General features: G+C 34.9%; 1 protein-coding gene across 1 annotated transcript; it reads right to left on the bottom strand.

Annotated features, from left to right (window-relative positions):
• Positions 1–12485: 12485 nt before the first annotated feature.
• Positions 12486–14530, bottom strand: LOC113754121 (exocyst complex component EXO70B1-like). The gene has a single exon (XM_027298462.1). The coding sequence runs from the start codon at positions 14127–14129 to the stop codon at positions 12558–12560; it is 1572 nt and encodes a 523-aa protein (XP_027154263.1). The 5' UTR covers positions 14130–14530; the 3' UTR covers positions 12486–12557.
• Between the last annotated feature and the right edge of the window lie 10545 nt (positions 14531–25075).

The following is a 25075-nucleotide window of genomic DNA, read 5'->3' on the forward strand; positions in this document are numbered from 1 at the left end:
ACGGATTTTTGAAATTCATTTTCCTAATGCTCACTTGATCAAAATATTGTGTTAATAAAGAATCTCAAACAGGAAGCCGAACGTATGCTGAGTTGTGCTTCTTAAAAAATGATATTGCTATGTGTTCAATGAAACAGTTATTCCTGGTAACATTAAGTGGTTGAGTGCCAACATCCAATATCAGGTGTCAAAAGATTACCTCACGCAATTAGGTGTTCATGTAGTTGGGATCATGACAGGTGAGGTACTAACAGTTATCTTTTGTTTTCTAACAGAAGAATTTCCAGAAGAAGAGAAGTAGGGATGGCTGAATAACCAACAGCATGAAACTCTAAATGTGCTTGCTTGCACACACTATGGGTCCGTTTGTTTCGGGTGAAAATGTTTTCCAGGAAAATATTTTCCTAATTTCCCGTGTTTGGTTGCACAAAAGTTACTGAAAACATTTTTCTATGTAAAATATTTTCACTCATCTTATGAAAAACAACTTCCCTTCCAAACTTACTGAAGTTGTTTTCCGAAATGCATGCATCCCGCCTGTAGTATGTTTCAAACTTACTGAAAACATCTTGTAGTATGTTCTTTTTTTTTTTTAGTGCAAACAGGAGGATTCGAACCCAAGACCTCTTCCTTACACTCCCTCCCTCGTACCGCCCAACCCAACCCTCCCCCTAGTATATTCAAAATAAAAAAAAATCTCATCCTACTCATTCTATGCTAGTAATTAATTATGTATAATAGGGACATTCTTTTTTAGAGAAACTTTCAGCAGTGAGAGTGCAAGATATATGTTACAATAAGCATTGCATGTGATTGATATTTGACACTAAATGGCCAGCAATTTGTTTATTACTTAAGGAGATATTTTTTATTCATATATACATTTCTCCAAGATTTTTTAAAGTTAAACAATGAGATAAATTTTCTTGTTTTGCATGGGAAGAAGTATGTAGTTATAATGTGTAGAAAGTAAAGATAGAGATAAAAGTGAAAATATTTCAGAAGTTAAACAAACACCAGAAAAATGAAGTAAGAAAATATTTTCAATAAGCTAACCAAACACCTGAAAATGATGAAAGGGAAATGATTTTCATGGAAAATTACTTCCACGGAAAATATTTTCCCAAGGAAAACATTTTACTTCCAACCAAACAGACCCTATGTTTCTGCAATTTTTCAAACTTTGGGGGAGAGGAGAAATGGGGGAACTGTCTGCACCTGCGATGTACCTCGGGAGGTTGTTGAAATCGTCCCGATATTTACCATGATGAACAAAAGCATATGCAATTTGCAGCAAGGCTTTCAAATCTCTCTTTAGACATCTCTGAACATGAAAGCTCACATGCCAGTTTCAGCCAAAACAAGAAGAACAACCCCAACGAAAGAATGGAGAGGAGGAAGACCAGAAAGATTAGAGACCCCAACATCAGCATTGGCTTCCTTCCTTTCGAGTTGGATACTCCATTTAACCGGATGCAGACATCCTCGACAAGTCTACTTCGAGGAATATCGACTAGTCTTCATTAACAAAAGGTGGACTCAGAAAGCACTTCAATTCAGCAAAGTGGAGTGATGCATTCAAGTAATTAAAGAACAGACTACTCTATGAAATTCTCGTCACCTGGCTTCTGTCTTTCTTAAGCTGTTCCATTATGACAAGCACTGGCTCTATTCCTAGACTGATGCCCTGCTTTCTCCCAAACATGCCTATAAGGTTGTCATAGCGTCCCCCAGCAGCAATCGAACCAACCTGCTTGACGTTGACAGTGGAATCCCTTCTAAACTGCAATCAGATATACCCCACCAAACAAACCGAAAAGGAATCTAACTCTAGGTGGCTAAAATTAAATCTGTTTTACACTTGTAACCTCTTCCTTCTAACAAACTTACGAGCAAATTAACAGAAAAATGAACACAGAAAAGAAGATTGGGAGAACTGAAACCTGCCTTGTCAAATTGGTTCATGTCACTTAGAAGTCAATCACTCTAGAGAGAGTTGGAGTGTTGCCGCTGTGGAGCAGGAAGGCAAACAAATAGTACATCATATACAACAAAATCCAACACCACAAACAACCAGAAAAGAGGAGTATGCCAACAATAAAGAACATGACAGGCGCTTGAATGATCAATAAGAATAGGGCAAATTCCACTTTACCCCCTGTGATTTAGCATTTTTTTGCATAACCTCCCTATGGTTTCAAAAATTATCTATAACCCTCTCATGATTTGGATTAAAGTGTCAAAGTGACAGGAATGATCATTCGTAACGGAGTCTCCTAAAATGTCAAAAATACTCTTATGTAAAGCTGAAAATTATTTATTAACCAAGGGGGGTTATGTGTATATTTTGAAAACTATAAGGAGGTTATATGGTAAAGTATTAAGCCATAAGAGACGTATATGGTAAAATATAAAAATCATATGGGATTAGTGTGTCCTGTATTTATAAGGGTAATTAAGTTCCATTACGAATGACTATTTCCGTCACTTTGACACTTTAATTCAAACCATGAAAGGGTTATGTATAGTTTTTGAAACTATAAAGGGATTATGTAAAAAAATGCTAAATCATAGGGGGTAAAATGTAATTTGCCCATAAGAATATGCCAACACTACAACCTTTTGCCAGCTATAGGAGGTGTGTGACCATCAACGCTTTTGACAGGATTTTTATACGGAAGGGCACACTTCAATATTAAGAAGAAAATGTGAATTAGATTAATTCACGTGCAAGCAAGAGCTAAAAGTAATAACATCAAGTAGTTTCCTCACAAATCTTCAATCCTACAAAATACATTAAATATTTAAGTAAACAACAATCCTAAAATTGGAAGTAGTAGTAATTGGCCAATGTAATTGGAACTAATAGTAATTAGAACTTACCTGTGTAGACCCTTTAAAAACAGCTTCAAATATGACTCCAGTATGGTAATCAAGGCCCAAGACTCAAATCAAAAACAATTTTTTTTTTTTTTTAGTATAAGTAGGAGGACTCGAATCCGAGAGCTCTCACTTACACTCTCTCCTTCCGTACCACCCAACCCTCCCCCAGGTCAAAAAACTACTTTGCCGTCACACTTAACTTTTCCTAAAGCTTTGAATAAGATTTCTAATTCGTTCAATGCAAGGCAGGATTCACTATTCTCCAAGAACTTACTGCCTTCCCCCTTCAATTTACATAAAAATTTCCATGGGGGATCCACGTTCTTTCACAAATGTGCCAATTGCATCTGCAACCTCTTCAGTTAAACCCTTCTCAGTCACCTAGAGTTCTCACATTCAAACAATAAAAACTTCAAAGCCCAATATATCAAATATGAAAATGTCAAGTACAAAATAATTGTTAACTTGGATAAGAGGCAAAAAAAGTGAGCAATAGACACTGAAGACTCCTTGAATAATGTAGACCAACTATTTTAATATCTCTTGGTTATGGAGTCAAAGGAGATGGCTTGGAGTTTGGAATTGCCCCTGTATTCGGATCCTATGAGGACAACAAATCACCAAGTTTCTTATCAATCACGAAAATTTAGATAAAAAGGATTCTCTTTTAAGTTCTAACAAACAGCTACACTCATTCCATGACAGCTTTTGAGTTCATGATATTTTTCAAATTAAGTAACCATGAAAGTCTAGAAACTTGCCACATTCATATGCTTAAGATTTAATGGCAGTTGATGCTTTAAAAAACTGATTGCATTTCAACCAACAATCAATCTTTTGATGCTTTCAGAAAGAATAGAAAGCTCTGGACTAGCATTTCATGGCTTCAAATACATGAATCTTCTTGATACAGATTTTGTATCTACAACACAAAGAATTAAAACCCACTGAATCTAATCAACTCAATGGTTGTTAGCAAAGCCATGCAACATGGATATTTATAAGTCATGGAAACAAAGATGTACTAAGTAGTAACATACCTGTACTTCAAGTCCTCCGCTTGTACTAACTCATACATCCAGCTGATACACTTAAAGTTTCTTACATATATAACTGATAAACATTAAACACAGATTCCAATTCTTGAAAAATTGTTGATTCAGTGGTTTGCTCCTTCTAAATTGCCTAGAACTATGTGGATGTTCCTACAACCACGAAATTACCAACTATATATTATCATTCAAACAAAAGTCATTAACCAATCAGAGCAGGAAATAAGTAATTAGAATAAAATGGTTCAGGGCTGGATAATATGAGGGTTGACGACATGAATTTCAATCTTCAACAGTTACTAGTCAGCCTAGATAAAATAACATAACTGAAAAAAAAAATCAAAAGTAAAACAGAAGTTGCAGGGCCATACCATTTCTCTCTTTATCTACTCAAAAGATTGTCTGTCTAATTTGTCAATGCTAGAACAGATTCAACTTCACCAACAAAAAAGTTACCAGAAAAGCCCAGTTGGATGATTAAATGGTTAAAACTTCATGTTTTTGTTAGATTTAACAACTCAATCATCAAATGGAGTTAAGTAAGAAGATATTTGGATGATTTTTGATGAATTGAAGTAATTTAAAGTGAACATGAAGTATAAAATGATCAAAGTGTGAAATGCAATCAAGTTCAAAAGAAAAAAAGTTTGACAGCTCCAATGCCTTCTAGTATTTTGGCTATAACTCAAGCTACAAGTACTAGATTGAGATGATTCTTGAACTATTTTGAAACTAAAACATAGAGCTACAGAAATCAATTTCATAAGTTTTCATGGTGAAAAATCTAAAATATTGCTGCCAACATCTAAAATAGGGGTTTGACCATATGAGGGTATATTAGTTATTTCTTAATCTACAGGACTCCAAATGAGATAATTCTTAAAGTATTAGAAAGTTAACTCAAAGGGTTACAACTTTTATACTTTATTTAAGAGTTACTTCATCTTCCATTATTGAGAAAATTGCAGTTCAATTTGGTACAAAAACATAGTAGTTTCCAAAATCATCAGAAATGTGCAAACCTCAAGGGGGGTGGGGGGGGGGGGGACAAAATGCTACCCAATTGTGACCCGTCACCAGCGTTTTGACCTAGCATATTCATATTTCTGCTGCTTTACAGTTGAAAGCAGTTGCACTTCAATTTGTAGTTCTTTTCTACTACTTTTTGATCAATTTTCTGAACGGATTTCAGTTGGAAAGTGCAAGAAGCATCTTAAAGACTTTGAGAATCAACTTTTGGCAATTCCAAGAAGCAATTTGCAACAACTTTATCAAGTTGTTTAGGAGATTTGATTTTCTATAAATAGGGCCTCTTGTGAACATTTCTTACAACTTTGGAGGCTAGAGAAACTACACAAAATGTAGTCTTTCACTAGAATTTCTTAGTTCAGTAGCTTAAGGTAGGATTAGTATAGTTTTTATCCAGTCTTTGTACTAGCTAGACATGGATGAAGATTGAGAATTGAAGATGAAAAGATTGATGCTTACAAGTGATAAGGGGTTTAATCTTTTCAACTCGTTACTTCTTGTATTTGAATCTCATACTTAGTGTTAATACAAGTTTGGTATTTGTTTTCATTTTCTTCATGCTTTGCTAGTTTCTATACCTAGAGGATGGACGAACTGCCTACGATTGTTATGTGAGGTTTCATGGTATAAGTGAGTTATTTCTTGAGCATGTTATTTGGCACTTTTGCTATTTCAATTATGATTAATTGATCACTAATTATGATTACCTAAAGGTGTTGTATGATCAATGAAAATTGTGATTTAACACTAGTTTATGTGAGTGTCAAACCTATGGAGTATTCTCATGGAAGTAGGGAAACATCTTTGTGATTTTAACCATAGAATTTAATGAACATATAGCTAGTTTCTTCATCATGAAATGTAGGTAAGGGATAATTATAGGTATGGTTGGTGCACTGCCGAAAGCGAGTATCCCGTACATTAGTAAATTAGCCATAATTTAGCTAAGAAAATAAATTCAATTAACCGGTAATTTTCACTTGCAAGAGTAGTTAAGAATCTCATAACCTTGGGAATATCTTTCTTGTCATTTTTATTACTTTTGTTGTATGATAGTAGTGTAGATTTACTTGCTTTAATTATTGTAATCTAAATAATAAAAGAGTTCAATTCACACCAATAATTGACAATCTTTCCTGTGGGATCGACATCTAATATCTCTTATGCAATGATAAATGATTTATATACTTATAGAAAACGGATTATTTTGATTTACAAATTTGGAAAGAATGATTAAACCTCGTCATCTTCTATGCATTCTTCTTGATTTCTCAAGACAAATACATAATAGGATAAACTAAAGGTTAGTCTAGTGTTTTCTAACTCTTAAAACGCCCTAAAATACTCCTAAAGGATTAGATTTTGAAACGTTATCAAAAGTCAAGTTTGAGGATGTTTCCTAATGAAGTTCGGCTCAAAGATCAGCCCTATGTCCGGTCCAGGCTTATTTCAATGCTCACGAAACACTAGAATCTGAAGAAGTCCGGCCCAATATCTCTTTCAATATTCGGCGCTGGACATGGGATCCACCCACAAATCCACTAGGATCTGCCCGCGGATCCTTTGTATCTGGGCAGCCCTCATTTGCTTTTTGCTTGCCTTGCGCCGTTGTTCTTTGCGCGATTCTTCTTGCCAAATTTAGTCCATTTGCTCTCCAATTAAACTCTCCACATATTAAAGCAATATAAGAACATAAATGAGTATTTTTTTATTCAAATTAAAGGTCAAATATCATGATTAACAAGCAATTTATACAAACAAGTATACTACACACCGTGCCTTATCAAATAGCATGTTCAACTAATTTGGTTGTAGTACTTATCATGTCCAGCTGATTAAATTAATTTAAATATGTACAAGTTTTCACCTTATGATACTTTGTATTTTCACATGAAATAGGGAGAGAATTGTACGACCATACATAAGTTTCAAGATTGAAGTATTTTGTTAGCTAATACATGGTGCAGATCTTAGAATATTTTGACATATATGCAATTTCAAAGTAATGCTTGAATAGTACAACTAATGCCAGGCATCTTTAGGAGGAAAAAGAGTTTATCTTTATTTGCACCTCCATTGCAACATGTTAGACTAATCATGGTAATAAAGTTTGAGACTTTTAGTAGAAATGGAATTAGCCTTCTACATTACAAACTAACCAGAAGAATTGCATGAGTACTTTATTGGGCCATTTTATTAGCTACCCTTTTTGCATCAACCCTTCATATTTATTTTTTGAAAGAAACTAACTTTTTTCGTTGATTGGTTTTTGGGTAAATTAAATTTGTCTATAATTTCTTAGGAAACTTCAAATGGGGTACAAGGCAAAGATATTAAATGGAAAAGACTAGTGGGTTTTGCGTGTTACATGAGAGGAATTGAATTGTTTTTTTTTTTAAATTACAATATAGTTGGTAGCTGAAGGAGCGGGGTACAATGGTAGAATTCTTATTAATCTCCTAATTTTGTTTTATTGTTTTGGGTTACTTTTGGCTACTCTTGGGATTGGGTCAAAACAAATTCATTCAATTATGTTTTGATTTCGGCAGCGCATTTAATGAGGAAATAAGGTGACTGGTGCGCTACTATGTTGGCCGTGTTGTTTTTTCTTTTAGAGGTTTAGCATTCTGGTGTTTACTCTTTAAACATTTTTATTATATTACTATTTCTCGTTCATAAACATAATATTTTAGTTCTTTTTTTGTTCCCTTCAGAAACATCATATATTGCTATTTCTCAATTTATAGTTCTTGGATCCTAAGGGAACAAAAAAAGAAGGAGAAATATGAAAGGAACAAAAACAGAACTAAAATATGATGTTTATGAAAGAGAAATAGCAATATAATAAAATGTGAGATAGAGAATGACACAAGTAGTGAGACAGAAGATCTATTGCGCTTGTCAACCTGAGAGAGAATGACTTAGGGAATGAGATGGGAAGTGGGATAGAGAATCCGTTGTGGATTAAATCATACCCTACTGTCTAAATCTACATTGCTAATGCATTAATAATGACTTGTACCATGTGCATTGATAACTTATGCTCTTAATGATAAAAGTTGTACAAGGTATGAATTCATGATGGAGTGGTGTGGATTTAACCCCTCCTTAAATATAATCACCCACATTAATAAACCATTGGTAGAGCAGACAAGCTAAATTTTCAGCTTAAATGGCCTCTTCAAACTACTATTTTTTCCCTACACAAAGTAGACAATTAGTACTAGAAGGTTTGGAAACTTGAGAGAATGAATTTTCAACCTCGCAAGCTAATGATCTTATTGATTACGAAGTTCATGGAGATGTATCTGTTGATAATGTTTAAGGTTTAGGGAAAAATGAAATCTTGGATTACTGCAATGGAGCTTTTTTTATGAGACGGATAATTCAAGAAACTGCATTGAAATTCAACATATAAAAATGCCAACCTATTTGTTGTCAATCTAAAAATAGGATAGAATACTGCCCAACCTCGATTGAGCTTTTGAGTTGTTACTCTACATATGTAGTCATCCTTGAGGAATAACGTGTTACAAGGACACGAGACATGCTCGTGATGACAAAGGATTCAAGAATTTATTGGGAATTCAACGTTACCTCATCAATAATTTAAGTTATTCATAATATTTTTAGAGAAAGTTTAAAACTCATAAAATGACAAATCAGATTAGTTTGAAAAGCAACAAAATCAACTGCTGCTTCTAGAGACAAATACAAGTCTTCAATTGAACATTCGTCGAAACAAATGACAACAATTACATTTTAAATTTTTGGTAAGAAAAAGTAGGCATACTTAGAAAGAATAAAGGTTAGCAATTTTCAATTCTTGGGAATGAAATTCCCGTAAAATCTTGTGCTAAAATATTACAAATATCAGGGGTTCTATCGCTACTGCCGAAGATTTGTCAATGTTAACCATAACCTTTGATGGCAAGTGCTCCTCATTTTTTTTTTTTTTAATGTCAAGTTCAGGAGGCTTTACAAGTTTGGTGGCACGAATTAGTTTCATTAAACGCTAAAAATTATAAACTCATAAAGTGAAGTATATCCCAAATAAAGTAGAAAGAAATGAAAGGGGTTAAGTTTTACGCTTTTTTAATAGAGAAAATCTTTCCTACACTGACAGTGTATACACTATCATCGTTGGATTCATGACATGCATGCAAAAATTGAATTTCAAATTTAAATTTTACATAATTGTCATTCATCTAATGATGATAGTGTACGAAAAATTAATCCTTTTTAATATAGAGAGTATAGTAGAACAAAGAGAAACTTTTAGGTGGTTCTCTAGATCTTACCAAAAAAAAAGAAAGAAAGAAATATCATTCCTTTACAATGTTATGTCTAAAATATGGAAAACTAATCTTCATGTACTTGATTATATTCTAAATATTGGATTCTCTCATAGTTTAGTATTAAACTAACATAGCAAAGTATAATGGTAAAAATTCTAAACTGGTCCTCACACACTACCTTTACACAAAATCTTTAGTCCCTCTCCTTGCATAAGAAAAAAAATATAGACAATGAGAGTTGTTTGGACAGCCATTTTTTAAAGAAAAATTGCGATGTTTTCCGTGAACACATTTCCCAATCACTTTTTTACCTTACATATATCAAATCACTACAGTATTTTTTCTACAAAAAATCTAGAAAAATGCAATCCAAACACAAAAATTTTCCCTGTACATGCTACTGCTTCGTCCAAAATTTCGTATGCAATAATTCTCATTTCCATGGAATCAAGCCCTACATGACGATGATCTGCTTTTTATAGTAAACAAGGCTTCTGGAATGAGAAAGATAATACTTGAATTAATGCTGCAACCAATTATACGTATATATTTGTTATGTTTAATTTTCAAGATTGACTTTCTCCAACTTTCAATCAGTCCATAAATTTTTTTTTTTGTGCTGAGGAAAATTTTTAGAAAAATTAAATAAGCTATGAAATTCACTAGAAAGAAATGCAAACAATTTAATCACTTTCATCGCATTTGAAAACTGGGAAAGCCACAGGGGTATACATGATCTAAATGAGACATAATATTCACTTATTAGATACTAGAAAGTTGTGTAACTGAGCTTATTTCAGATTTCATTGAAAGATATTTGCTAATTTGACAATTAAGATAACTTTTGTTGCTAAATTCTTGTCTGTATCTAGGTGGAGATTTCATTCAAACAGAAGAAGCAAGTGGTCGGGAAAGTGCTTCAAAAAAAATGAAAAGGGAATTTAAACGAGCCCCTTTGTCTTTCATGTCCGAGTGTGTTTGGATAGAAAATTATTTGGAAAAATTTTTATAATCACAATGTAGAACTTCTTTTGATATGGTATATGTGAAATAAAAAATTGATTACAAAAATGAAAAACTGATTGAAAATTATTTTAGAGATGCAATTATTTTTTTCCATTTTGTTGCCTTATGTAGACACAATTGCAGGTAGCAACCATTCCTGATGGTTAAGGATGGTTGCCCCAAAAAAAAAAAAAAAAAAAGTGTAAAGCCCATATCATATGGAGTATATCGTTTTTTAATGTCATGATGATTGGGGTTCACAAAAATTATTCTTTGTTATTCGGTGTTCAAATTGGTTTAAAATAACTGAATAGAAGACTTAGACCCTATTTAGATTGCTTTTTTTTTTTGGAAAAAATTTCTTATTTTCAGGAATATTCCATTTGCATACTTTTCAATCAACTTTTTATATCAACATACGTCATATTCTAGAAATATTAAAGTAATTTTTTCTCAAAATCTCTTTAAAAAATGCAATCCAAACAACTTCTTATATTCTGTTCAAATGCATAAAATCGTTCCAGAACAGTTAAACTGGCTCCCAGTTTTTTTTTTTTTTAATTTAAAAATGTTTCCTCTTAACATGTAACTCAATCAAGCGCAACGCGGGTTGTCAAATCAAACCTCACCGCGTCTGGTATTCCAACTTTCAAGTCCCAAGTTCACACTTCACTTTCACATTTCACTGCGGAATAGACCTTCGAAACAGAGGGTTAAGAGCCTTTGTAATTATCTATAATGTCGCTGCCATCGTGATAAATGTAAACCGATACCCCTATCAACTTGAGGGTCCTATGGTCAGTCAATCTCATGAAAGGTCAACCGATACCCCTATCAACGCGCAACTATTTGTTTGAAAAGGTATGAAGTATTATGTAGGCCTGTCAACGGGTCGGGTCTAGACCCGGATCTGGACCGGATCCGTGAAATTATTGCGGGTATGGGTAGGGATTTAATTCCGTTTCCCGGATCCGGATCCGGATCCGTTTTGTCAAACAAAAAACGGGTCGGATACGGAATATAGTATTCCGACCCGTATTAGACTCGGATCCGGATATAAATGAATTAATAATTTAAAAAATATATATTTATCAATATAATTTGATTAGGGTGATGTATTTGAATAAAGTCAATTTGATTTCTTTTCTTATTTGGTTTTTTCTTTGCATTAGTAAGAAATTAGTTTACAAATATATTTTTTTCTCATTTTTATTAGAAATTATAAATTTTGTTAAATTTGTTCGGGTAGACCCGACCCGGATCCGGGACACGCCGGATCCGGATCCGGAACATAGAATAAAAGACCCGTCTGATAAACGGGTCGGATCCGGATCCGGTATAGTAATAATTTCGGCCCGGACCCGGCCCGTTGACAACCCTAGTATTATGGAGCTTGAGGGTGCTACGGTCAATTAATCTCATAAAAGCTTGAACCCCACTCTATTAATGTGCAAGTGTTCACTGTAAATTGTAATGCAGAGAGAGTGGACGACAGCAAAAGAGTTCGAGGAAGAAAAGAAGAAAATAAGGAGAAAAATAAGGAGAAATTTTCTGTTTGGATAGAATATTATTTGAAATATTTTTGAAATAAATATTGTAGTACTTTTTTTGATGTGATGTATATGAAATGAAATTAAAAAAAAAGTGATTGAAAATATAAAAAGATGGTTTGAAAAATATATTTATGATGCAAACCAAATATTATTTGGTAAAAATCAACTATCCAAACATATAACCACAAAACATTCAACAAATATTTTGATACTCATAACTTCTGGGATTCATAGGTTGGTTTAGATACTCTGATCATATACGCTCAAGAGGAAGTGAAGGTGTTGAAGAACCACAAAAAAACTAGGACTTTGCTTGGATCAAGAGTTTTTTAAAAAAATTAACATATTCTAAAAACACCTCCATATATACACAATCTCAAATACACATAACAAAAATAAATAAATAAATAAATAAAAATACCAATTCTTTCTTCTCTCACCTACCACCACCACCACCACCCTCCTTGTCCACTCCTCACTGCTCCACCGTCACCACCCTCTTCTTCCTCCTCTCTCCTCCCTCTCCCTTCCCTTACTTCCTGCCCCTCCCTCCTCCCAGAGAACAAGAATTCATCCTCACTTTACGGTCTAGTAAAGACGTATAGTGGATTCTCATTCATAAACAGTACACATACGATTGAAGGATTTTTGTTTGGTGAGAAGTACATTGCGATAGCTAATACATAAACTTGTTCAAACTGACATCTAATAGAGTTGAAGTATTAATAACCAAATCTTCAATACTTATTCTGAAACATATCCAGCACCTTGGTCTCCAAGTCCTTGACAGAATATTTTATGTACTCACTCACACGCTTCACTTTGTGTACTCGGCTTAGCCGCTCAAGAAAGTGATTATAGGCCGGAATCAGCTTAGCCAATATGCATTCAAGAAGTTTCATCCGCAGCTGCTGATCTGGTACTATCCATCCTTCTTGAGCCTGAAGAATATCTTCAAACATATGATTGAAGGTCTTGAACTTTTTTTTCACAGCTCTTGTAGACCTTCCAGGAAAGAAATCACAATTCAAATGTGATTTTAATCCTTCACCCTTTAAAAAAGTGCAGACTTCGCCCCAACTTCTACGGAAATAATCAGTCTTTGCCAGCTCCACTTTTTCTCTTAATTTCATCTGCAGGTGAGTGCCAATAAGTTCTTCCAACTCCTTGGAACTTTTAATCTTCTCAGAAACAGAGTTAACATTGTTCATCATGAACAGACAATGCAGAGATTCTTGTCCATAGAAGTTGGACTTGAATTTCAAGTTCTGCAGGAAAAACTCGATAACTCGAGTAAGATGCCTCTTTAGGAAAATTAGCCCTTCATCCATTTCACGTGAACCCGGTATTTCTGGAGGATCTTGGTCGTCATTGGAACCTTGGGGTCTAGCCACCAACTCAGTTAAGGATTCCCTGTGAACATAAATCAGGTCAATGTGATGAATTATGTACTTAGTTAAGGGGTGAATTCCTCCTCCAGGTAATGGCCTTGTCGAAAGCTCACGAAGAACGTGTTTCTCTGTAACAGAAAGGAGGTTTGCCATTTGCTGTTTCAGTCGGAGCATAATGTTAGTGGCAAAATTGCAGATGGTTTTCGCTAGGCATACATCTTGGTCCAAATATGCCATCAGATGTGGAATTAGATTGGTTAGTTCATGATATAAGGGCAACAAAATGTCTGGTCTCTGGGGCAATCGGCCCCTGGCTAATAGAGAGTCTGGAAACTCAAGCAACTCAGCAGCAGTCCCTTCTATTATGTACACAAAACCGTTAGCAGCAGAATCCTCGAATGATCCCAGATCTCCAAAAATTTGCTCATAGAAACACTTCTCTATTCCAAAAATGGTGCCTACGCAAATCTTGGCTACTTGTATCCACTGTTGGGTTTTCTCACTCAACTCATCCGAGCACATAAAAACACAGACGGTCTCTACCTTCAATTTCTCACGAAGCCTCACATATACCAGGTTGACTACATCCTTTCGATGCTCGGTATACATCTGAACACAATCAGCCAATTCATTTCTGGAGCTCAACGTTGCTGCCATACACCTAAGCGTTTTTATACCTTCCTCACTAAAGACTGCGTGATGGCCCTCGTAGTCTTCGTAGTGCAATGTGATGGTGGAGCTATCTGTAATGGAAGCTGAAAGATACACTGAATTATTCGAACTCTTCAAGAATTGATCTGCACCTATGGTGTACTTGGGGTTGAATAATACGTCTAGGAAAAGGTGCTTGAGGTGCGAAAACGGGATTTGGGATTTGTTATCACTGTGAATTGGGAGTATATCTTTTGTGGAATTCATACTTGGGCGGGTGAAATCAAGGTCCTAATGTCTCGGTACTGTAATTATGTCTCTTGACTTTGCTAAAAAGGTGCACGAGGGGCTGCGGAAATGCCAGTTCGGAGAAGTGCTTAGGAAATACAAAAATGCGGTTGGAAATTGTCATCAAAAGATGGAAGGGAATTGGACATGGCAGACAACAAACAAAGAGCATCAAAATTGCTGTTGGGGCATATCTCTGTCGTATGCAGCAATTTGTATACTGAAGATTGCAGAGAGAAAAAGCGTGGTGTGGGAGTCTGAAAGAAAAGAGGAGGTTCGGTTTGGGCTGGGCTTGGGGGGATTTTGGGTGAGGGCAAGAAGAAGATGGTCAGAGTAAGGTGGGATGAATGCCAACGGAGGAGCTGCTGCTTGGAAGCTTCTGATGGGTGGTTACTGTGTGTCTGCGTGTTTTATTTCTTCCAATTTTCGTTTTTAACAGTAGAACATACTGCATTGAGTGCAGGAGAAAGAGCCAGGAAAGTAAGCCAGCCGGGTTCCAATTTTCGTTTTCAGTAGTAGAATATACTACACCGAGTGCAGGAGTAAGAGCGGAGGAAAGCAAGTCAGCTGGGTCCGACTAGTAAACAGTATACAGAGGGAAGTAATCGATCAAGTCTTCTAAAGCCAGAATGACTAAAGTACGTATTCTCGGGTTCCATGCTGGACCAATGGATTCCTTCCTAACGTCCTAATTTTTTGTGGAATAGTTGGGCAGTAAAGCAGGAGTCTGGCTCCAATGTTCCAAGAGTAGATTGGGACAGAGAAATAAAAATCAAGGAATATAATTTTTATCGAACTTGCTCAAAGGTCATGCAAGTTTCACGTTCCTTATGAAGTGCCAAATCGGAACTCACAATGGTGATAGAAATTGTCTTCACTCAGTTTAAAGAAATCACAGAGAATGAGAGACTCACCTTGAAATGTATGGAAGAATTAGCTTTTGGATTAACATCTCTCTATAATTCTTTTGCAGCTGATGAAATCATTGGAGAACCTATGAATAAAATTGGTCTTTGGCTATCTGAAATGCTCAAAAAGGTTCAGGTTTTGAAGGCAAAGCGTGAAGAGCTTTATCTTCAAGTCCCAATACTAAATTTCCCCAAGAATCCTGCACTATGCTTCATTGAGTTTCTACAGCAAAAATTAAAACAGCAGCTGAAGTCGAATCGTGATTTAGTCGAACATTTGACCCATCATAATCAAACCATTTCTGAGGACATGAATATATTTTTCCAAAATATAAAACCTTTAATATATTAAATTTTGTGCAAAACTTTGATTATTAGCACAATATAAACTAAGAAATTATATAATGAACAAAATTAAACAATTGGTAATTGTACAAAAAGTTTATTGTGTACAAAACAATTAAAAGTTTATTGTGCATTCTATACTTATAAAAACTCTGAAGATAGATGATTATCATATTTAAACTAAAGTTATTGGTGTAATATTGACTAAGAAACTATATAATAAGCAAAATTAAGCATTGTTAGTTGTAGAAAATGTTTATTATATACAAAGCAATTAAAAATTTATTGAACTCTGAAGATGGAAGATTATCATGTTGCATATTTTGCTTGGATTGTGATAGTGAGAAGAGGAAGTTTTCTATGTTCTATCAAATCAGTGTATGCAACAAAACCTGAGTAAAATACATACTAAGACGTTATGATTTGGATACAATAAGTTTTTATCAATTTCAGTAGTTGTAACCTTTTTTGCTATATTTTTAATAATTATCGATAATTTTTGAAGTTTTCTTAGACAATATGATATAATATAGTGAATTTAATCATCAATTTAACCTTTTGTTTTCTCATTAACTGTTTATAATCTTTTGCTTTTTTATTAATAATAATTTTCTTCTAAACCAATATGTATATAAAATATAGTTAACTTTAATTATCACACATAAGAATATAATAATTGGAGAGGAGAACTGCACCGATCGTCCCTCACATATTATAGATGTGAAAATTTAGTCCCTCAGAACAAAAATGATCAGTTTTAGTCTCTAATAAACAAAAAATGATCACCTTTAGTCCATTTTCACTTTTCCGACCAAATTTTGACTGGAACTCACCAGATCATATGCAATGTCCAATTTTTAAAAGGTAAAAGTGACAAATCACCCTACTGTTGACCACAAAAGTGATGCTAGTACCAAAATTGCCATAACGTTGCACTTAGTGTCATACAAAGGCAACAACATAGTAATGCAAAATGTATTAAGACCAGGATCTGTCATTTTTCGAGTCCATGCCGTCGCTTTCTCTTACCATACGTTTTGTTTTTATTTTATTCTTTTTGGGGTTATTAGCATAATAATTTGTTCTTCTTAATTGCCACTCTTACTATTATTCCCTCAAACAACACAATACAAAGCCCACACTAAAATACAAAATCACACCTGTTTCGCCTCTTCCTCTGCTCTTATTCTCTTCTCTCCCTCTATTATTCTTGTACAAAGTCAAAGCTACTAAGGGGTGGTCAAGAATGGAAGAGGAGAAGAGACTCGTGAAGAGGCTAGCAAGTACGTTGTTTTGTTTCTTCTTTTCTTTTTTCTTTGGGCTTTAATGCTGTTTTCTATAGTGACTTCCTCTATAGATTCCGGGTGGGTTCTCTGATTTAATTGCTATGCTGATACTTTTGCTACAACTTTGCGCTGATTTGTTCAGTATTCATCGCTTGTTTTGAGCGTTTGCGTTGATTCCCGGTGGTTGTTGTGCATTACTGGCTGTGCTAATTTTGTCATGCTCAAGTCTTCTTCTGGAGTTTGAATAGTCAAGATCCGGCCGATCCCGGCTTCTAGTTTTAACTGCAGCTTCTTCAATTGTCTACATTGTCGTTTCATGGCCACAATTTACCTACTGGTGATAGATTCTGGGATGCTTTTTTTTTTGCTACCAAGGCTTTTTTGCAATTTTTTCTTTTGGTTTATTTGGTTTAAACGAAGGACTCGTGTTTGTCTGCTAATTGAACTGGTCTTGTACTCCTCTGTTACTATGAACTACTGTTGGGATATTCTATTTTCGGCTAGTTTGGGCATACATTGTTGTCTTGCTCCGACGTGGTACTTGGTAACAAGGTCATTATCTAAACTTGGTAAATCGTATGCCTGCGGTAATGGTGCTTGCTCCAACACTGAAATTTGTTTGATCTACTTCCTTGATCGTCTTCATCTCATTAAGTTCAGTCCTTTCTTTATGCTTTCTCTGCAAATTTAATCTAGCACATTGGAATACGCCAATGCTATACTGTTGAATTGCTGGGTATTAAGATTTTGGGTTGAGATGAATTACAAATAATGGTGGGTTAGTTTTTGTGTTTTTTTATGAATGTTTGTTTTGTACAGTTGGTCCCTCCAATAATTGGTCAACGGCGATTTGTCACTTTTACATTTTAAAAATTGGGCATTGCATGTGGACCCAATTAATTCCGGCCAAAATTTGGTCGGAAAAGTGAAAAGGGACTAAAGGTGATCATTTTTTGTTTGTTAAGGACTAAAATTGATCATTTTTGTTCTGAGGGACTAAATTTTCACATTTGTGATATGTGAGGGACGATTGGTGCAATTTTTCCATAATTGGAGATGAAGAAAATGATTGATCAATATAATTGTAAGCGGGTTGTTTTTAATTTTAATTACCAATATTTTTGAGATGTAATTTATTGAAACTTTTCATTTTTCTTATTAGTGCTATGATTGAAATACAAATAACTTTAATTAAAACACATGAGGATTGTGAGAACCCTAAAATTTTTACATATTCTCCACATTTGTCTTGTTTATTCTCACTTCCCTTTTAAAATGCAAATTTGCTAACCAAGTTTCTAAGGAAGGTTTGCATTATAAACGTGAGCGTGTGGTTGTGTATATTAAGTGTATTTACGTAAGATTATATCTATATCTTTGTTGGAAGTACGGACGAACGCGGCGTGTGAACTTGGAAAGAAAGAATTTCTGCTGAAAATGTTTTGTACCAAATCCGGCCTGAAATCCGGCCAGTTCTTGGCCGGATTGTTGGCCGGATTGCTTGAGGGGTTTGAAAAAAAATTGGAACCGCCACTACCTTGAATCCGGCTTGGAATCCGGCCGGAAATCCAGCCAGAAACCAGCCAGATTGTGACATGTCACAGTCGGTCACCAGCTTTGACCGGCTGTTTCCTTCCTTCTTATCCTACTTTTTGGCCCAAAATATCTTCATTTCTTCCTTAGCTCAGCCGTGTGTCTTAGAGAGAAGAGAGAAAACTCTTAATTTTTCTAACTCAATTTCACATCAAATCTTAGATTCACCATTAGATTTTTCAAACTACTCCGTACAAGGGCTAGCTAGAAGGGTTAAAGTGATAAGTGGAGTTGTTTTTGGAAAGGGAAGCTTTAAAGTTCCTACCTTTCTTGAGTTATAAGGTGAAGTTTGCTAAGAAATTCTTTTTTGTTTTACTAATGGTATATTGGGGGATTGTAACAGGTTAAAGATGCGCCTAATTTGTGGTTGGTTCATGATTTAAGTGGAGGTGGTGCTAATTTCTGATTTATTGGGAATTTTTCTGATTTTAATATGAAATCATGGATTGGCCTTGGAACTTGATCGGATTGAGATGGTGTTTAAATGGAACTGTATGCGTTAATTACGATTTGTTTTGCGGAAAATTTCCGCTTGTGGGGATAAATTCGGTTCTAGGTTTTGAATTTGGGGGTTTTCATATGGTTGGCTTTTAAACTTCTAATTAGCTTTGATTGAAGGATATTGTGGCCTAATTGGATGTATTTTATTGCTTGTTAACCGTATGTGTGATTGTGGTTAAATTGCTATGAGAATTGGTTTTTGGATAGTAGGGTGAAAGTGAAGAATTTAGGGGAAATGCCGTCCGTTTATTTTCTTGTAATGTGAGTGAGTTAAAGTGGTTTTGGAAATGTGTTTTGTGTCAAGTTGGGCGTATTTCATGGAAAATTACATTGGTGCTCTCGAATGGTGTTCGAGAAGCTACTTTCTATTTGAACTCCTATATTTCCGCTTGGTGAATATCATGACCGTTTTACCATTTTAAAACAAGATACCTCTTCAATTTGAAACTCCAAATGTTTACTTACTCCTTCTCAAAATAAAGAGGTATGAATTAGGGTTTTCTCGGCTACGAGAAAACTACTTTCAAGTGAGGTTTTAAATGTGAAATTAAGGTATTTTGTCCTCCTTCTCACGTGATTTTCATCACGACATTTGTATATAATGTGTACTTGATTATAAGTTGGTTTTGAGTCACATAAACGATTCAGAAAGAATATTTCCTTAGCCTATCTATTTGGATACTGATTGTCTTTGGTTCAAGTGTTTTCCGTTGGAAATTTTATAACCCTTTTGAGTTTCGTTTTGCGTTTGGTTTATGAAATCCTAGTTATTTCCGTCCACAGATCCAAATACCCTCTTTTCACTTGAAAGTCATCTTTATACGTTTTACTCGTAATTAGTCGGGTTTCTTCAATTTCACTTAATTGTTTTGCTAGATAAACTGTAATATTATTTCTCGTTTAATCTTAGGTTTCATCGGTGACTGAGGGTAATATTCGGAAGGATATTTTGGACGTTATTTTGCATAACTAGGTGAGTGTTCCTTGTTTGTTATACTTTTCTTGACTTCATGGCTTGTTGTAATTGTTGATAATGTGTTAAGTGCTCTTAATGATTGCCAAAACGAGTTTTCTAGGCGAGTGTGTACTTTATATCACTCGACCTAAATGAATGTGAAATTTTCAATGATTCGATGATTGAAACGTTACTTGTGCATGAATGTAAGCCTTTTGGCTGAACTGAACCCTGCCCTTCGTTACTGATCGATTCGAGCCAGAAGCGGACTCGGTCGGGCGATTTGGTGACCCTGGGTGAATGTTTGGTATACTCGAGTATTACCTTGTAGTCTGGTGGAGCCTGGCCAACGTCCAGGAGGGGGTGAATGAAATGAATGAACAAATGTTAATGCAAATGAGGGGTTTTACTTACAAAAATGCATTTTCAAATGATTGGAGGAATAAGGGAATGAAAGGAGAATGAATGAACGAATGAATGAATGCTCCCTGTGAGCACGTATCCTTTTAATGAATGTGTTATTATCGCTTTCCATTGTAAATGTTTCTTGAATTATTGGTTATCTATGGTTAATGCATTGACTTTATTGTTTGATTATGTGTTCGGAACCTCACTGAGTTTTTAGTTCATCCCTTTAGTTGTTTTCCTTAACAGGGGAAGGCGAGCCAAAACTGGAGCTTTGTGTAGACTAGCTTAGTCTAGATCTCTGAATTTTGTAATGGTTCTCGCCCTAGTGTTTGGCACGGGCTGGATGTATGACGAATTGAGAACCTTTGTATATTCGATATTTGTACTCTCTTTTGAGATAGAAATGTATATAAGTTTCGCTTTAAGTTTTGGATTGTTGCTATATTTATTCCTGTGGTTTTATTCCGGTTTTAATTAAGGACTGAAGTGAACGACTGAGTCCCGGCGAGAGTTGGGCAGGCGGTCCGCCAAACCCTTTGGTTCGCCTTGGGGGGAGGGGGGCTGTCACAAGGATAATTTAAATATAACAAAAACTAAAATCAAAATATGCTTACACTTACACTCCCTTGCCCAGACTCATTATACTTTTTATATACTCCCTCCATTCCAATAAGTTGGTCGTGCTTTGGGAATCCCACGTTTTTTCAGCAGTGCTCAGATTTCAAAAGGTTATGGGTTATGTTCCAAGAATGCCTTGCTTGAATTAGCTATGTAGCCTGACGTGTTGCTCCATTGAAGGTAGGATAGAGTGGTGATAAGATTGTGGGACTCATACCTACAATATGTTTTCAAGCTCTTTTGGAGAAAGTGCAATGCACGAATCCTATTAGTTCTAACGTGACGCTCACACACCATCAAATGGAAATTCTTTATTTCATAGGTGAACTTTGGAGCCCACTAAAATATAAGAATCTCGTTGTAAGATTTAAAGGGTTCAATGGAAATCGGTGAAAGTTTTTATTGCCATTATTAGTAAGTAACGCTAATTTTGGGACAGATCAAAAAGGAAAGTATGACACTTCTAACGGGACGGAGGAAGTAGCAATGATTTTGAGTTCTTGGTATCTTATTTAATAGATTTCATAGAGAAGGACATAGAGAATGAAGGATTGAAGGAACTTTGTACACGTCTTATTCATGTGGCGTATGAGGCAGAGTCTGTCATTGATTCGTCGGCAGTCAAAAATGGTGATTAGTGGAACCAATTTCTGTGGCTTTTTCACATCTCAGAAGAGATCAGACTCATTAAGATTCAGGTCAAAACATTTCAAAGCAAGGCCTTTGATGTGCGAGTCTAGAATGTTGTGCAGACTACAAGGCATGAGATTCCACAGACTAGAGCCACTGGAACTGGTGACGATGTGGTGATTCTCAATGATCAGCAGAAGGCAAATAGTTAATCGACTTACAAGAGGATCACTGCATAGAGATGCTATCTCCATTGTTTGAATGCCTAGAATCGGTAAAACAACTATGGCTAACAAAGTGTATGATGACCCTGAAATTGTCGGGTACTTCCATACTCATGCATGGTGTTATGTTTCACAAGTATTCACCAAAAGAGACCTCTTGCTTGAAATTTTGAGCCACATTATTCAATGGAAGATGAAGATTTGGAATTGCTGTTGTGTCAAAGCTTGGGGAGAAATCGGTACCTTATCTTTATGGATGACATGTGGGATATTGGGGCATGGGATGATTTGCAGAGCTCTTTCCCAAATGACCAAAATGGAAGTACAACTTTGATAACCAGTAGTCTCTCTGATGTGGTTTTCAAAGTCACGCTGGAAAGTAATCTTTTTAATCTTCGTCCAGTCTCTGATGATGAAACGTGGGAGTTTTTAAGAATGAAGATATTTCCTAAACAATGCTGCTCTGAGGAACTATGGGAAGTCGGAAAAGACAATGCTAGGAACTGTCAAGGGCTGCCTCTTTCATTTGTTGCAATTGCAGGTCTCCTTAAAGGGAGAAACATGAAACCAGAATCATGGAAACAAATTGCGCGTAGTTTGAATCCACTCATTACCAGTGATCCTCAGACACGATGCATGCAAATCTTGAACTGAGTTACAAGAATTTACCAGATTGTCTCAAAGCATGCTTTCTTTGCCTTGTAGTATTTCAAGAAGACAAGGAGATTCCAGTTCAAAATTTGACATGGCTATGGATGGTGGAAGGGTGTTCGCACAAAAAAAAAATGCGGACAACGGAAGTAATTTTGACATATAAAAATATGTGGAAAAAGGAGGAGAACAAATATTTAATGGATTCTCAATAATTTAATTGACTCAAAACTCAACAATAATAACATTAAGTCGTAGCCTTCGCTCACGACAACTTTCAAATCACAACTATTGGACTTTCTCTCAAACCCGCTCTCTAGATTCAACTCAACTCCAAGTAATAACTTAGTGGACTGACAATATTTATAGATTCTAAAACTTCCTAAAACAAATACAACTGTAAACCAAAACTTACTTAGAAACTAATTTTAGATTTCCTAATCTAATATAGAAACTAAAATAATAAGATCCCAAAAAGAATTAGCAAACTACATACTAAAATAGATTGGTTTAATTTCCTTCATTGCCTTCCTTAAACCAAACACTTGATGTTGTTATCTCCAATGCCATCACGAGCTTAAATTTCCATGAAAAATTCAATTGCTGTATAGATGACTTGGAACTCCAACTTGCAATTGATCTTCAATTTCATCTTCGCGTGTGCTAGTTAACAAAACTTGCATTTCTTGAACAATTTCTTGGCTTGATCACTTCTCTCAAAAAGTCAAACATGTTCACCCATGCTTAATTGCATACTCCATAGTTCAATTCATCCATGTCGATCGAGAAAATTTCTTGAAATCACGAAATCATACTTTTCACTGCCAAAAATTTCAACATCATCATGAACTTGTTTTGATTCGTCCATACCAATAACCATATTAGTTTTAGTTACCCCATAAAACTCAACTAATTGTCTGCCTCACTATTGTTTTTAACCAAGTTTATCATTTGATTTTGCTTTTAAAAAAATTCATCAGTCCCGACAAAATTAACAATTTCTACGTTGCCACAATCTTCAATAACATCAGTAATTTCACTAATAATTTCGCTTTCTTTATCAACCACTTGCGAAATTTATTTTTGAAGAAATTCCTCATCTTTATGTGCACCCACAACTTTTGCAATTTCTTCTTTTTTTGACACATCAAAAAATTCTGTTTCTTTTTTCTTGTCACAAATTTCTTTTTCACCATGACCATAGTAAGAATTCATTAAAAATTTTCAAGCTTCCTTTGCTGTCATTGCATGTATGAATTTATTCACTACATGCAACTACAGTTGAGTGTTTAAGATAGTAGAATGCCTTACAATCCAACTGTCTATTCCTCTCTAACTCTTTGATTGCATCACCTGATGATTCCATATGCCTCGTATAGGTTCCGTGAAACCCCTTTGGATAATATTCTAAATTCCAATGAGTCAAAAAAACCTTTTCATGATCTAACTCCAAATTTCAAAAGAGTTTTTACCATCAAAGATAAAAATGCCACAATGTGGTTAAATAATATGGATCCATACTTTAATTTCACGAACAAACCACAATCTCCAAGATTAAAGCCTAGATTCTGATACCACTTGTAGGCACAAAAAAAAACGCGCATAGCGGAAGTAATTCTGACACATAAAAATATGTGGAAAAAGGATAACAAATACTCAATAAATTCTCAATAATTTAATTGACTCAAAATTCAACAATAATAATACTAAGTCATAGCCTTCGCTCACTACAACTTACAAATTACAACTATGAGACTTTTGTTAGACATAAGGAGCAGGATCTTTAGTATGATTTGTAAATTAAAATTAAGAAATAAATTCTAGATTAATATACCTTGAGATAGTGAAGACATTTTTTGGAGAAGAATTTCACAGCCCTTCAGCAAGCCTTCCAATCACCAAGGCTGTAAACTATAAACCTTTGCTGTCTAGCCTTCCCTCACCTAACTGTCTATTATGTTATTGTAGTGATGGGTAAAAAATAACGAATGTCAGAGTGGTCAGAGGCACCAGGAGCCCTAGAGTATTTATAGAGTCACAATCCCTCCCATCATAGAATTGTGATAGACTCTAATTTCTTCATATATATGATACTTTATTATGATAAGATATAGCTTAATAATCACTGTAATTATCAGATAAAATATCACATATAATACATCTAGATACAACGAATATGGAATTCCTTACTTCCTCCAATTTGTCTATCTTTAGGATTCTACAACTATCAACATAAATCTATTTATGTGGTTACTTATCTCATGAGCTAGTGAGATAACAATTGAATATTGAAACCATATCATGTGGTCATGTAGGCCACACAAATATTTCAACATTCTCCCACTTGGACAAATGACCACATACATTTGATAGTTCATAATCAATAAACAAAATAAGTGGCCGCAAAAAAATGTTTACCGTACATTGTTATCAAAATGGATTATGGCGGTTATATGTCAATTGACAAACATATTCCCTTCCAAATATCACAATTTTAATAACTAGATGTAGATAAACTAATTGAGGAAGGAATGAACAACAAAATAAGAGTGTTCATTAATGGTCCATATATTATATCCTGACTAATTTCTTTCGAAAATACAAAAATGTGCACAAAGCAGGAAATAATATATAAGCAATTATGTGTCCAGAATAATACACAATATTCATAAAATAGCAAGACCCATGGAACTGACATGTTCCTGAAATTTCTTTGGCGCCTGTCGCGCCCCATTTTTTATAAAATAAATAAATGGTTTAAAAAGTGAATTTTTGATTTGAAAAATGAATTTTGATTTACAAAGAA

Source organism: Coffea eugenioides, chromosome 11 (assembly GCF_003713205.1).
Source record: "Coffea eugenioides isolate CCC68of chromosome 11, Ceug_1.0, whole genome shotgun sequence".
NCBI lineage: Eukaryota > Viridiplantae > Streptophyta > Magnoliopsida > Gentianales > Rubiaceae > Coffea > Coffea eugenioides.